This window comes from Schistocerca piceifrons, chromosome 5 (genome assembly GCF_021461385.2).
Source record: "Schistocerca piceifrons isolate TAMUIC-IGC-003096 chromosome 5, iqSchPice1.1, whole genome shotgun sequence".
In the NCBI taxonomy this organism is placed as follows: Eukaryota; Metazoa; Arthropoda; class Insecta; order Orthoptera; family Acrididae; genus Schistocerca; species Schistocerca piceifrons.
The window spans coordinates 691405275-691418940 of record NC_060142.1 but is presented as its reverse complement, the minus strand read 5'-3'; the positions used below and the strand labels follow the sequence as shown (position 1 = coordinate 691418940).

The following is a 13666-nucleotide window of genomic DNA, read 5'->3' as shown; positions in this document are numbered from 1 at the left end:
TATTAGAATTTTTATTTTAATTATGAACTATATATTATTATGAATTTAATTATAGAAGAACTGTCCATAACAAATGAAAAAACTAATGCCACTATATTTCCTCTGAATATTTGTCTACCCAGTGTCTTAGAACTTCGTATTTATTATAATTTCATCAGAACTATAGTTTTCCAATTTATATACTGCGTATTCGACGTTTTTGCGCTTGTTGCATGATGAGAATCGCGCGTTGAAAAGCGAAAGCGATATATCGAAGTATAATATTAATGCGCAACTTTATAACACTACTCGCGTTAGTATTGAATAAAAAGAATCTAACATATAATAACGATTTATAAAAAGTCCTAAATTTATATAATCAAGTTTAACTTTAAACGAATTTGTATGTAGAACTCTGAACTATTTTGCCTCGCGCAGTGTGGGAGTGGTGGGGCGCCGGCACCTGTTAATACTTGGCTCCGTGCCACCACTTCCTATCTTGTCGCTTAGCGGGCCGGTTTGAGAGTGACAGTTCTCCAGCATCTTTCTTGGATTCATCATGTCTGATCAGCCCGAGAATAAGCCGACTGAAGAGAAGGCTCAGGAGAAACCTGAGTCTCAGGCGGAAGCTCCTGCAGCTAGCGATGAAGCCGAATCCACGGAAAAGGCTCCAGAACAGCCACCGAAAGAAATGAGAGCAGTTGTTCTGACAGGTTTCGGTGGCTTAAAGTCAGTAAAGGTTTTGAAGAAACCAGAGCCAACACTCGGCGAAGGCGAAATCCTGATCCGCGTCAAGGCCTGGTGAGTAAAACTTCAATTTTTCGTAAGCGGCACTGTTAGCAGCTGTGCCTTTGTTCATGCTTTTCTTTTACCATTTGGTTTGTTCGGAGTATTCTGAAAAGCACGTTTCCCTCTGACACATGTTTCCTCGCTTAGAATTACTGTAAGCTGGATTATATTTCCTATCATAAAGAATGTTGTAAACCATATGGGAAGTGCCTAATTTGTTAGCCGTTGTCCAGCAGTCTCAACAGGTGGCGCCGGTTCCGCAGTACAACAGGTTAGTTATAGCAGGCATGGAATTACTTTTTTAAAATCATGATTTTTTTAAAAAAATATTTTTGAAGGAAATCGCACTAAAGATGGGACGCAGGTCAACTTGTGAAGGGTGTGGCGCCTTGCCCGATCAATACATGTTCTCTTCTGCGTGAAGCCTGTATGCCATGCGGGATGGCTTTCTCATTCAACAAGTTTCTCTCGCATCCGTGGATGAGGGGATGTATAGCGTGTTATTCTCGATTTCAGTGGCAGCAGGAAGTGTTCTGTCGTCGAGAAAGTACATTTAAACTGAATCACATATTCCTGGCTTGCTGAAACTGGATTGTCACGAAGGTCTGCGTCTATTAAAATTGAATGTTTTGAAGTATCTAGAGCACAGGCAATTTGACGTTTAGCTGATTTGTTGTAGCATTTGGTTTTTCGCGGTTGTTTGCGTTAATACCAGATTAGAAAGGAAATAAAGATAGTAAGCAGTTCCGTCTAAAGGATTCTATTACGGCAGCTAGCGGAGGCCGTCATATCGAAACGGTGACTCATCTGCTATTCACCATCAAATGTAAAATACGTGTACCCAAGCGGCATGACAACGAAGGAATATTCATCGCACAGATGGATAAACTTGGTAGAATTCTGGTATCATTTGAACATGTTAAAATATTATTAAACTAGCGCTGCTAGTAGTGTTTCATCTTACAGCAACTTTATATTATTAAGAGCCCAGAAATTATACCACCTGAGCTAAGACTTAGAATATCTTAAGGCGGAGTCGGGACTTCATTTTCGTGATGGGAAATGTCAAAGGAGAAATATGATCGAATGGACCGCTGATACGAAATCCACTAGGGAAGGAACATTGTTCCGACATCGTCTATCAACACATCTGCAGTGCTTTAGGGAAACAAAGCTGATAACGCCTTCATTTAGGCGTGGTTCTGTTGGTGGCACTCATTAACCTTCCCTTGATGTGTGGGATCCACGGTTTACACCCCATACTAAAGTCGTTTTGCCAAACTTCAGCCATCGGTTTACTTAAGAAAATATTCTTGCCTATAAAGAAAGACTGAGAATGTATGATAATGTGCTAAAATTAGTATTTCAAAATACAGAATTGATTTTCAGTCAGCATCGGGGTGTACGCTGTGTGGGAGGGGACACTGGCGGAATAGCTGTGAGGGATGGTCATGAGTCATCCTTGGTAACTCAGCTCGGTATGAGCGTATTGACTAAGGCAGATTCAGGATTTATGTTCCGGCCCGGGAAACAGTTTTAATCTGTCAGGAGGATACTTTTGCAGAATGTGTAACGATTACTCGACGAAGGAAAGCAATTTTCTCGAAAGTATGTGTCGGTGACTTGCACCGCATGCGGAAGAATGGAATTGGATTGCATAATATCTTTACATACTTAACGTGTCCAAAAACTAATAAGACATTAAAGTAGAAACAGTGGCTGTAGATAATGAGTGCTCATCTGGTCTGACGCTGAGTAAAAAAATGTTTGGTGTGAAGCGTCCCGTCGACGTGAACAACAGAAAGATTCGTTTGCGCTAGGATGGTGAGGGAGCAAAGTGCCCACATCCTTCTCAAAGGGACTGTTGCGGCTCGTGCTTTATGCGATTTTGAGAAACAACGGAAAACCTTAATCTGAATGATCGTGTGGGGATGTCCAGACATCCGTCCTGCTTATTGCAAATCCAGTATCTTAACCAGTGCTCGCTTCGTCTGACTCCATATATTATACGTCGTGTTGGACCATTAGTAAACCCAATGTAATAATGTAACAGCTGTACAGATAGGAACATTTGCAGCTTGCGGGATGAAAAAAGTATTCAATGTCTAAATAATCATACCAGGGACGGCTGCTGTCTGTATTGATAACATGACGCGATAAATTAGTGTAGGAATAGGTTTTCCAGTAGTCTTGAAAGGAGAAATTATCACCTGCGTTATGTTAAATTCTCTACTTCCAAGCGTTTGTCACCTGCATTATGACGATTGGGAAATGGTGTTGCAGTTGAGGTAGTGCGTCGTGAAACCAGTAAGTTATGAACTAGAGCAGCGCAAGGAAAATTCTTGGCGGAAGACATTAAGAATACTGTAGTAACTCAAAATAATTTAAATCAAGCAGGAATCTCCCATTAATAACAAATTTAACTATATTCAGATGGCTTGTCTTTCGCGGATAATTTTCAACTGGGTCATGGAAGATTGTTGCAGACGACTCCCTCCCCACCGGTTTATCCGTCAGTATCTGTCTCACTTTCTAAAGTTATATAAAATATCTTTGTTCGACTAGCACTCTTTGGAGAAACAGCGCAGTGAATGAATCGGCCATACTGTTTCCGAATTATTCATTTTATATACTCTTTAGAAACTTCTTGAAATATTTTTTACGCTATCGACGTGATTAGTAGGGGGGTTGTCAGATACCAGTTCATTATGCCAAATGTATTTTCATTCCAACTGGTATTTATCTGGGTTTTCAAATTATGCTGCGATGGATATCTGAATCGTGAGAGTTAAACTCCAGGACACTGTAAAGGCTGCACTGAATGGTCGAGAATTTGGAGGTCAAAACTAGAGGATAGCATCCACGTGTCTCTCTATGGAGAGAAACCATAAGAGTAAGAAAAACATTGTTTATTCTACTCAGAGCGTCATTTACAGTTGTTTGAAGATAGGAACGTCTGATTGCGAAATGTCTAATCTGATTTTCGCAATAAATAAGTTCGAAGGAAAAAATATTTCCAGTCATACATACAAACTGGAACGTATTAGGCCTCGAACAGTTGGGTTCCCTGGGGATGGTCTTACCATCTCAACATGAGGTGGCCGCGAAAGGTAGTGTTCTGGTTTTGGTCCAGCGCGCACTTCAATTTTACAGGAAGTTCCACAAGGAGGTATGCTGTGATGCACAGTGAAGGGGCGGCAACAACTCGTTAGTTTTGTGAAAGATTACTTACAAAATAACGAAGAATTGATCACCGAGCATAACAAGGCTACCACGCACAATAGGTGTGTACCATTTAATTAAACACAGTGTGGTTCGTGGGAGATTTGTACATACTGTGATAGTTTGCGGTCACAGTCGTCTTTTTCAGTTAAATCAAACATTTTGTACTTACATTAGCAGTTTTGTTGTGGCTTGTAGAACGCAAGTTGGTCTGAGAACATCAATCTGGCATTTGCAGCTGTAAGGAGAAGAGTGGCGCAAGTTTAGATGGCTTTGGAACGACTTTCTTCTAGGAAACACTCGCATGTTCTGACTTCCTTCAAACTGATACTGAATTGTGTGGCTGGGCTTCCTGGGTCCGCTCTTGGAAAAGACGCTGGCTCAGTTGTAGGGGAAGCAAGTGACAGATTGGCAGAATACGGGAAACGGTAGACTACAAAAGAATGTCTGCAAAACACATTGTGTATATTTTTTCACTGCTGCCAAGTGTGTGGGCCCTATATCAGGACGGACTAATAAGGAGACGGTATGACAACGGCCGTGTGAGTGGCGTCTGTGTAACAAAAGTGCTAATAATCTTAACTGATACACATGGAAAGATGCCATACGATTCCAAAACGACTTAAGGAAACTAAGAACATTCTTCATTAAGCTTGTACAGAGGCGTAAAAGCAGTCTTGTGTTCGCTCTCCATTCTAAATCTACGTGATTACTCTGCAATACACAATTAAGTACTTGGTGGAGGGTCCATTGAATCACTTTTAAGGTACTTCTCTACCATACCACTCTCGAACAGCGCGCGGGAATAATTCGGTGCCAGCTCCGATTCATATTATTTTATTATTTCTCCCTATGTAGATGGGCGCAAAAAAATATTCACTCTGAAGAGAAAGTTGGTGATTGAAATTTCATAAGATCCTGCTGCAGCGGAAAACACTTTTAATGGCTGCCATGCCAATCCTTGTATCATATCGGTGTCACTCTCTCCCTTATTTCGCGATCATTCAAAACGAGTTGCCCTTCTTTGAACTTTTTCTAAGTCCTCCGTCGATCCTATCCGATGAGGTTCTCACACCACACAGCAACACTCCAGAAGAGGATAGACAAGCGTAGTGTAAGCAGACCTCTTAAATTTAAGTGTTATGTCAGTATATCGTGGTCTTTGGTTTGTTTTCCCCACATCATTATCTATGTGATCGTCCCAATTTAAGTTATTCGTAATTTTCATCCTTAATTATTTAGTTGAGTTTAAAGCCTTTAGATTTATAATTCATCGTATAACTGAAATTTAGCGGATTCTTTTTAGTGCTCGTGTGGATGACTCCACACTTTTCACGATTTAGAGTAAATTGCAACATTTTCCACTACAAATATATCTTGTCTGAATCATTTCGCAGTTCGTTTTGATCAACTTGGGGGCTTCATATGGCGGTAAATGATAGCATTACCTACAGAGGCCTGCTCAGATTGTCTCCTAAATCATTTATGTAGATCAGGAACAGAGGGCCTATAGCACTTGGTGGGCTGCGAAAAAAAGGTAGTATACTTGGTACATTAGAACACTCGGCCACATTACTTCGCATACAAGGAAATTCTTCAAATATTTTTTTCGGAATATTTTAGTATCTCTAATGCTTCGTTGGAGCAGGCCCCAATTTTTCATCTAATTTCTTACTTTTCTCTCCCATTTATCTTCGTGCCATTACTGCACTGAAAATATCTGCACAGTAGTGCAAATGTTAACGGAATACACTGTATATATTTGGGAACAAACTTGCTCCACTCAAACACGCTGCTTGCTGTTGCGAGTACTGCCCATTTTTCTCTGATGTCAAACTTGCATTCAGTACTCTCGGTTCAGTCTCTGGTTTTCTCAGTATTATGCGTTGGTTCACGGCAGTATGAATAGGTTTAGTAATGAACCCTCGTGTATTCACTAAATGTAATGGAACAGCGACACGACTGCGGTGACCACATCAGTGATTTTGCATCTGTACACCTGTTTTGTTGTACATTTTGATTTACAGGTATCTCATAAGTGTTCTTATGGAAACAGTTAACTGAGACAACTTTTGCTCTAACGAACTCCCAGGGGCTCAGCATTCAGTTGCTGGGTACAGGTTTGGTGACTCCATGTTCCTAAACTGGGGACTGGTAAGTGACACTAGTTATGTTACCATAATCTCCGGCCATGCTTCAGCGACCACCGTGCAGTGTGGCAGTGGAATGTTCTGTGTTTCAAAGAATGGGGGCCTTGCCTTCACCACCTGGACCGCCAGGAAGGTACATACCTTTATGGAAAAAAACCCTCAACCTCAGTGTGCTACATGCTGATGAGGTGAATGGCTGTTGAGGTAAAACATCACTATTAGGCAACCTCTGTGGCACCTGCCGTATGCAGGGCTCTGCCTGGGTCGACGGTTGTTTGCGTAGCGTCTCGTGGGATCCCTATGGAATGATCTCATCAAACCACTACTTCTGATGGTGTGGTTGTACCCTCAGGTAGTACCTTCACCCACTCATCAAAGAGCTCGATTGGTCACTCCTCCTGAGAAGTAGTCTCAGAATGATAGCAGGGCACTAGTGTGCCATAACTTTCATTGTAATTAAAAGAACAGGGGGAAGCTTTGAGAAGATATCCCCTTTCTATATTCACAAGGCATTGGAGGATATTGCTGGGTCCCTATAAAGTGTCAAATGATTTCGTAATGAAACACTTCTAAATAAAACTGCTAATTCAAACCAAATATCTAAGTTTCTGGGATGTAAGGCCTTAGGTGACTGCCCAATCGAGGCTGAGTTGCATAACGCCCTTAACTTTAGTAAAGGCGTAGATACCTGCTCGAATATAATGGAGATGGACCCTGCAGAGCTATATGAAAAAGGAAAAACAAGGATATCATAGAAGTGCAGAATTATGAGGGATCAATGCCAAATTAGAAAAATTTTCCACATTTATTCTAACTTTTCGTACTCCAGAAATACTTGAACACATCCTTGCAGGCTACTTCCGTCTTAAGGTTTGCTCGTTTGTTCCTAGCACAATGTGATGTTTCAAATGTCAGATTTGGCCATACCAGTGTGGGGTGTAATGGGAGGGCTACATGTGGAAATTGTGGACGCTCAGCTCACGAATCAGGCAATTCTTGTACCCTTCCTCCGAAATGTACAAACTGCTCTGGACACCGTTCGCAGGCCTTGGCGGACCCATCGGTACCGACCGGTCGCCGTGTCATCCTCAGCCCGCAGGCGTCACCAAGGGACAGTATTTTACGTTTTCAGGAAACTGTAGGCCTTTTAGGTTTATTATTTGACTCAAAATTAACTTGACACCCTCACCTGAAAGACCTACAAATAAGGACTTGTAGACATTGAATATTTGAAATACCTTAGTGAAAAGCATGAGGAGCCGACAGGTCCTGCCTCCAATTTTATTAGGTATTTGTTCAATAACGTTTAGATTATGGCAGCGTGGTCTAGAGATCAGCCTGTATTTCCTACCTCAAGATGTTAGATGCTGTCCACCATGAGGGCATTCGGATATAGACTAGAGCCTTTTGGACTAGCCCTGTTCTTAGTCTGTGTGCAGAGGCTGGTGAACCACCACTCTGGATTTGGCGACATATGCTTTTGGCTCGACAGGCCCTAAAAAATCTCAGCGTCACCTCAGTCATTGACATTTGGTGCAGTGGTCCAACCCAACATTGAATGGCTGTTCAGGAATCGGCCCCTTGCGACCTAGCCATTTGGGTACGTGATACTGTTCAAAGGATCTGGATCTATCAAACCTCCAAATACACAGCCAGGGATGGAACACATTGCCGCATTGGTGTCTTCATAGGCCCAAACTGATTTCAAGCTTGACATGGTGGAAGAAAACTTCTACCCCAGATTACGTTTTTACAACTTTGTTTTCTTCCATGAGATTGGCATGCTGACTTTTCGTCACAGCGCTGATGACTATGATGTTGAGCGCCCTTCGTCTCAAATCATCTTACTCTATAATGAGCTACCAGACAAAAGTCCCTTAAACTACTCAACAATTTTGTCTGATTTTTGGTTCACTGTGTGGATGAGAAGGAAAATCAGTAACTACACGAATGTGTTATATTTTGCTCGCACAAAGTGCGGGCCAAGGGTCGGTCTTCTCTCTCTCTCTCTCTCTCTCTCTCTCTCTCTCTCTCTCATATATATATACATACACACACAAAGGCGCGCGGGCAGCCCTCACACGTAACTTTCCGGCACCCCCATTTTTAATGTGCCACAGACTGTAAGATTTCAGTATGTAAATTCTATAGAATAAAAATGTAAATATGGTTCAAAGTCTTAAATTGCCGACATTTCTTCTGCTTAGAAATAAACAATGTTGCATTCGAAGATGCACATTTTTGTATACCTACTGGAGCGATTATATAGCTTGATTTTGCTGCAGCAATGTAAAACAAGTGTTACATTCACACTTTTTAAATGCCCAGAAACGAAGCGTAAATTAAAAAAAAGCCTCCTGGAAGGTCACAGTACCGGGATCTCGCTCGTAACAAATCAAGCGTTGTCACCAAAAATCTCGAAAAGTTCTTGACCAGTTTGCTTCGGACTTTTACAAGACACTCTAATAAGCAGTCATACAAAGGTTATAATTCTTTTTTAAACAGTGTACTGGTTTTCTTTGAAAACACGGTGACGCAGCTTAGTTTTATTCTCCGCTAAGTTGGTAAGATACATAGTGGACCCTGTTGCATTTCGGTCTATGTAACATATGTGCATCGAAGTACTAGTCGAAGGCTTGCCCGTCTAATGCAGGCATTCTGAATTTACCTTGCAGTTTTAGTTCTCAAAACGAGCTGTGAGTTTGTATATGGCGTAGTATTAAATATGGCGCGAACATAGTCAGCGCCCTAGGTCTGTCTGTTGCAACCTATATCGCACATTCATATCGTTGGCCACACAAGTTGACAGCCAAATTCACCTTCCCTCCCAACCAAGACCTCTGGCTACGCTACAGATGTCACCACAGCCAGATGTCCAGTACCACGCTCTAAGCCTGAAAGTTGGCTGTAAAATTTTTAAAATTGTGCGTAAAAATACAAGAGCGAGTAAGATGGCGTCGAACAGTGCCCTTTCCGCCACGCACTGTAAAATGGCATGTGGAGTAGCCATGTAAGTGGAGATACAAGTATGAACCAGCGCGCTCAGAGCTGTGAATGTATAGTCACCGGGTACCGTCGTCGGCCACGCCTTGTGAAAGCGGAAGGGAAGGGGGATGGCGGTGGAAGGTGAGCTGTCACGCGTGCCCCAATCGATGCGGCGCGAATCGTCCGGCGCCGGTGAGTCACGCTGCGTGGATTGCCCGCACGTCACCGGGACTGGAGGAGCGGGTTTGTCGCTACCGCGCCGAATATCCTGACTCCCTCCCACCCTGTAGCTGTTAACGCGCAGACTGCGCGCTCTAGCGGTCAGCGTTGCTGTCACCTCAGGGCTCCGGTCAGATTCGCGATGACCACCCAAAATTTCCCCTTTCTGGAATTAGCAGGACGGTCGGCGAGAGTGCGTGCAACGGGGTAGGGGAGGGGGTCACATTCTATCGAGCATAAGGAAATCAGCTGTTCACATGTAAGGCGCGGCCGACGGCTTTACCCGACGACCACACATTCACAGCTCTGAGCGCGCTAGCTCCTACTTACATCTTCACTTACATGGCTACTCCACATGCCATTTTACAGTGCGTGGCGGAAAGGGCACTGTTAGATGCCATCTTATTCGCTCTTTTATATTTTTATACACAACAATTTTAAAAATTTTACAAGCAACTTTCAGGCTTACAGCGTAGTACTAGACATCTGGCTGTGGTGACATCTGTAGCATAGCCAGAGGTCTTGGTTGGGAGCGAAGGTGAATTTGACGTCGCTTTGCAATAGGGTTTTTGAGCATATACTGTATTCAAACATTATGAATCACCTCGAAGGGAACGATCTATTGATACGTAATCAGCGTGGCTTCAGAAAACATCGTTGTTGTGCAACGCAGCTAGCTCTTTATTCGCACGAAGTAATGGCCGCTACCGACAGGGGATCTCAAGTTGATTCCGTATTTCTAGATTTCCGGAAAGCTTTTGGCACCGTTCCTCACAAGCGACTTCTAATCAAGCTGCGGGCCTACGGGGTATCGTCTCAGTTGTGCGACTGGATTCGTGATTTCCTGTCAGGGAGGTCGCAGTTCGTAGTAACAGACGGCAAATCACCGAGCAAAATTGAAGTAATATCAGGTGTTCCCCAGGGAAGCGTCCTGGGACCTCTGCTGTTCCTGATCTATATAAATGTCCTGGGTGACAATCTAAGCAGTTTTTAGGTTGTTCGCAGATGATGCTGTAATTTATCGTCTAGTAAGGTCATCCGAAAATCAGTACCAGTTGCAAAGCGATTTAGAAAAGATTGCTGTATGGTGTGGCAGGTGGCAGTTGACGCTAAATAACGAAAAGTGTGAGGTGATCCACATGAGTTCCAAAAGAAATCCGTTGGAATTCGATTACTCGATAAATAGTAAAATTCTCAAGGCTGTCAATTCAACTAAGTACCTGGGTGTTAAAATTGCGAACAACTTCAGTTGGAAAGACCACATAGATTATATTGTAGGGAAGGCGAGCCAAAGGTTGCGTTTCATTGGCAGGACACTTAGAAGATGCAACAAGTCCACTAAAGAGACAGCTTACGCTACACTCGTTCGTCCTCTGTTAGAATATTGCTGCGCGGTGTGAGATCCTTACCAGGTGAGTTTGACGGAGGACATCGAAAGGGTGCAAAAAAGGGCAGCTCGTTTTGAATTCACGTAATAGAGGAGAGAGTGTGGCAGATATGATACGCGAGTTGGGATGGAAGTCATTAAAGCAAAGAAGTTTTTCGTCGCGGCGAGATCTATTTAAGAAATTTCAGTCACCAACTTTCTCTTCCGAATGCGAAAATATTTTGTTGAGCCCAACCTACATAGGTAGGAATGATCATCAAAATAAGAGAAATCAGAGCTCGAACAGAAAGGTTTAGGTGTTAGTTTTCCCCGCGCGCTGTTCGGGAGTGGAATGGTAGAGATAGTATGATTGTGGTTCGATGAACCCTCTGCCAAGCACTTAAATGTGAATTGCAGAGTAATCATGTAGATGAAGTGCCGAAATTAATACTCGAGCTGCCCAAATGGCGGGTAAGTGAAAAGCCAGCGCAGAATTCGAATCTGACATTAATTGAAAAAGATAATTCCCGGTAAATAACAGCCAAAACAGTTGCAGGATAAAGATTTATTAAAACTCTTGACCATGGTTTCGGTATATCTAAATATACCTTCATCAGAAGTAAAATACCCTGAACACGAAGACACTTTCATTAGCAACAACTTAGCATCGAAAATGAGAAAGAAGAAACACTATAGCTTAAGTAACCCTAAAATTACCAGAGAATTACAGGCACAAAAACTTTGTCACTTACTAAAATTGCATCCTGCAATGGAGATTAATAAAACAATAGTGCCAAAGGCGTCGTCAGTAGTTAAAACATCACCTCCATTTATACAACATGATTATGGACAGAGGGTTGATGCGAACAGCTTAGCATCAATACAGATATAGGCGAAGTACTGATGCTAAGCTGTTTGCATCGACCCTCTGTCCATAATCATGTTGTATAAATGGGGTTGTTTTAACTACTGGCGACGCCTTTGGCACTATTGTTTTATTAATCTCCATTGCAGGATGTAATTTTAGTGACAGCTTTTGTGCCTGTAATTCTCTGGTAATTTTAGGGTCACTTAAGGTATAGTGTTTCTTCTTTCTCATTTCCGATGCTAAGTTTTTGCTAATGAAAGTGTCTTCCTGTTCAGGGTATTTTACTTATGATGAAGGTATATTTAGATATACCGAAACCGTAGTCAAGAATTTTAATAAATCTTTATCCTGCAACTGTTTTGGCTGTCATCATTTACCGTGAAGAATTTAAACAGTTGCTGTTTCAGCCATGTCTAAAATCTTGAAAAAGATAAACCAGGCTGTCAATCTCGGTTTACGTAGAAACTAACGCAAGGAATCTTTCTCTCTTGTGTGAAAAATAGGCGAGCGAACAGTGTTCTATTCGCATTCGCAGGTGCGCATTCGTATTCCGCTGGTTTTTTCAGCGAACTGTCAAAGGAAGTTCGCATGTCCTCAGTCTTCGGGCGCCTCGATGTGAACAGCACTGAGAACATCAGTTTCCGCAGTCTGCAGTTTTTCACGTGTGAATGGTTGAACGTTGGTTGTATGAGCGAAGCGGTGAGCAGATAAGACCCACAACACATAATGCTGAACAAAAATATAGTTGGTAGGAAACTGCAGAAGCACTCGAACGATTAACTGGTGACATGAGGGACGGGAAGAAGCTGAAGATTTTCTAGTTCTTTACGAAAAGGAATGGAAAAATAGTTCATTGAAACTAAACACATACAAATTGTATGTTCATTAATGTAAAATTTAAAATGACTGTTCCTTTCCGTGGTTCACGCTAGAGGTGGCCGTAATGATTTATCGCTTTTGCTTTAAAAGCTTTTAAAGTAATAATTGAATAAACATTTTTCCCTCACACACACTCGCCTTCAGGAAACTTTATACCGGGTTTATCAAGCAGCCGATGATAGGTCATACATTACCTTACTTACTAAAGCATGTGGCATCCTCAGAAGTCAGATACGACATCTAGCTGAACGCGAAACAAGTACTAGCGAAACTTTATAAATTGTAAATTTTGGCCCTTCTTCAGGTGATACTGCTGGTCGGTAATTAGTTTCCTGCTTTGAAATTTTTTCCCCCTCGTTAGCGATACAAATAAGAGAAAATCTTCTACTGACGTACGTGCAAAATTTTGGAATGTGGGAAAACTTCCGTAAAAATATAAATTTCTTTCGTACGCGCCTTACCTTGGCAAATAGTATGCTCGTCATAAGAAAGTCCTATCTGAGTGTTTTGAATCGCGACTACAACTAGCGTTGTAAATGGTTCAAATGGCTCTGAGCACTATGGGACTTAACATCTGAGGTCATCAGTCCCCTAGAACTTAGAACTACTTAAACCTAACTAACCTAAGGACATCACACACATCCATGACAGAGGCGGGATTCGAACCTGCGACCGTAGCAGCAGCGTGGTTCCTGTCTGAAGCGCCTAAGATTGCTCGTCACAGCGGCCGGCGAAAATTTAAACTGGTGAGCATTCAATACCTCGCGGAAATCCACAGATAATATTCAGACACGGTGCTGAAGACAGAATTTGCGAATAGTACTGTTACTATAAGACCATAAATGTTACTCGGTGGCTAGTAGTCACTACAAATCTAAAGGTCTAGGGATGACTACCCAATAGGTCTTAGGATTTTTCACTTCCAGGTTTCTTTCACCTCTGGCAATTATTAATGTGAGAAATACCAAGATACACAATGGTTCAGTCTACATTAAACTGTCGGCCCCCACAACTGTCTCGGGTAAGCTAAGTCAGAGTGGAGGAAACGGAGGGCGTACCACTTCCCATAGAACTTTGCTCAAACCAACATCCGGGTTCAGAACAGCTTTACCTTTGACTCTTTACATAACGTTACAACTGCAGATGCTTAAAAGTTCTGTACCTAGCTACACCCTTGGTTGGAACAAAAATAGATCAGACACAATGAAA

General features: G+C 42.3%; 1 protein-coding gene across 2 annotated transcripts in view; it reads left to right on the top strand.

Moving 5' to 3' along the window:
* The first annotated feature begins 455 nt into the window (after positions 1–455).
* LOC124798142 (synaptic vesicle membrane protein VAT-1 homolog-like) overlaps positions 456–13666 on the top strand; it is a 159381-nt gene continuing 146170 nt past the window's right edge. The window contains exon 1 of one of the 2 annotated variants that reach the window (XM_047261421.1): positions 456–780. In XM_047261421.1, the coding sequence (XP_047117377.1) occupies positions 539–780 (242 nt within the window). In that variant the 5' untranslated portion in view covers positions 456–538. The remainder of the gene's footprint in view (positions 781–13666) is intronic. The other variant, XM_047261420.1, reaches the window with a different exon arrangement.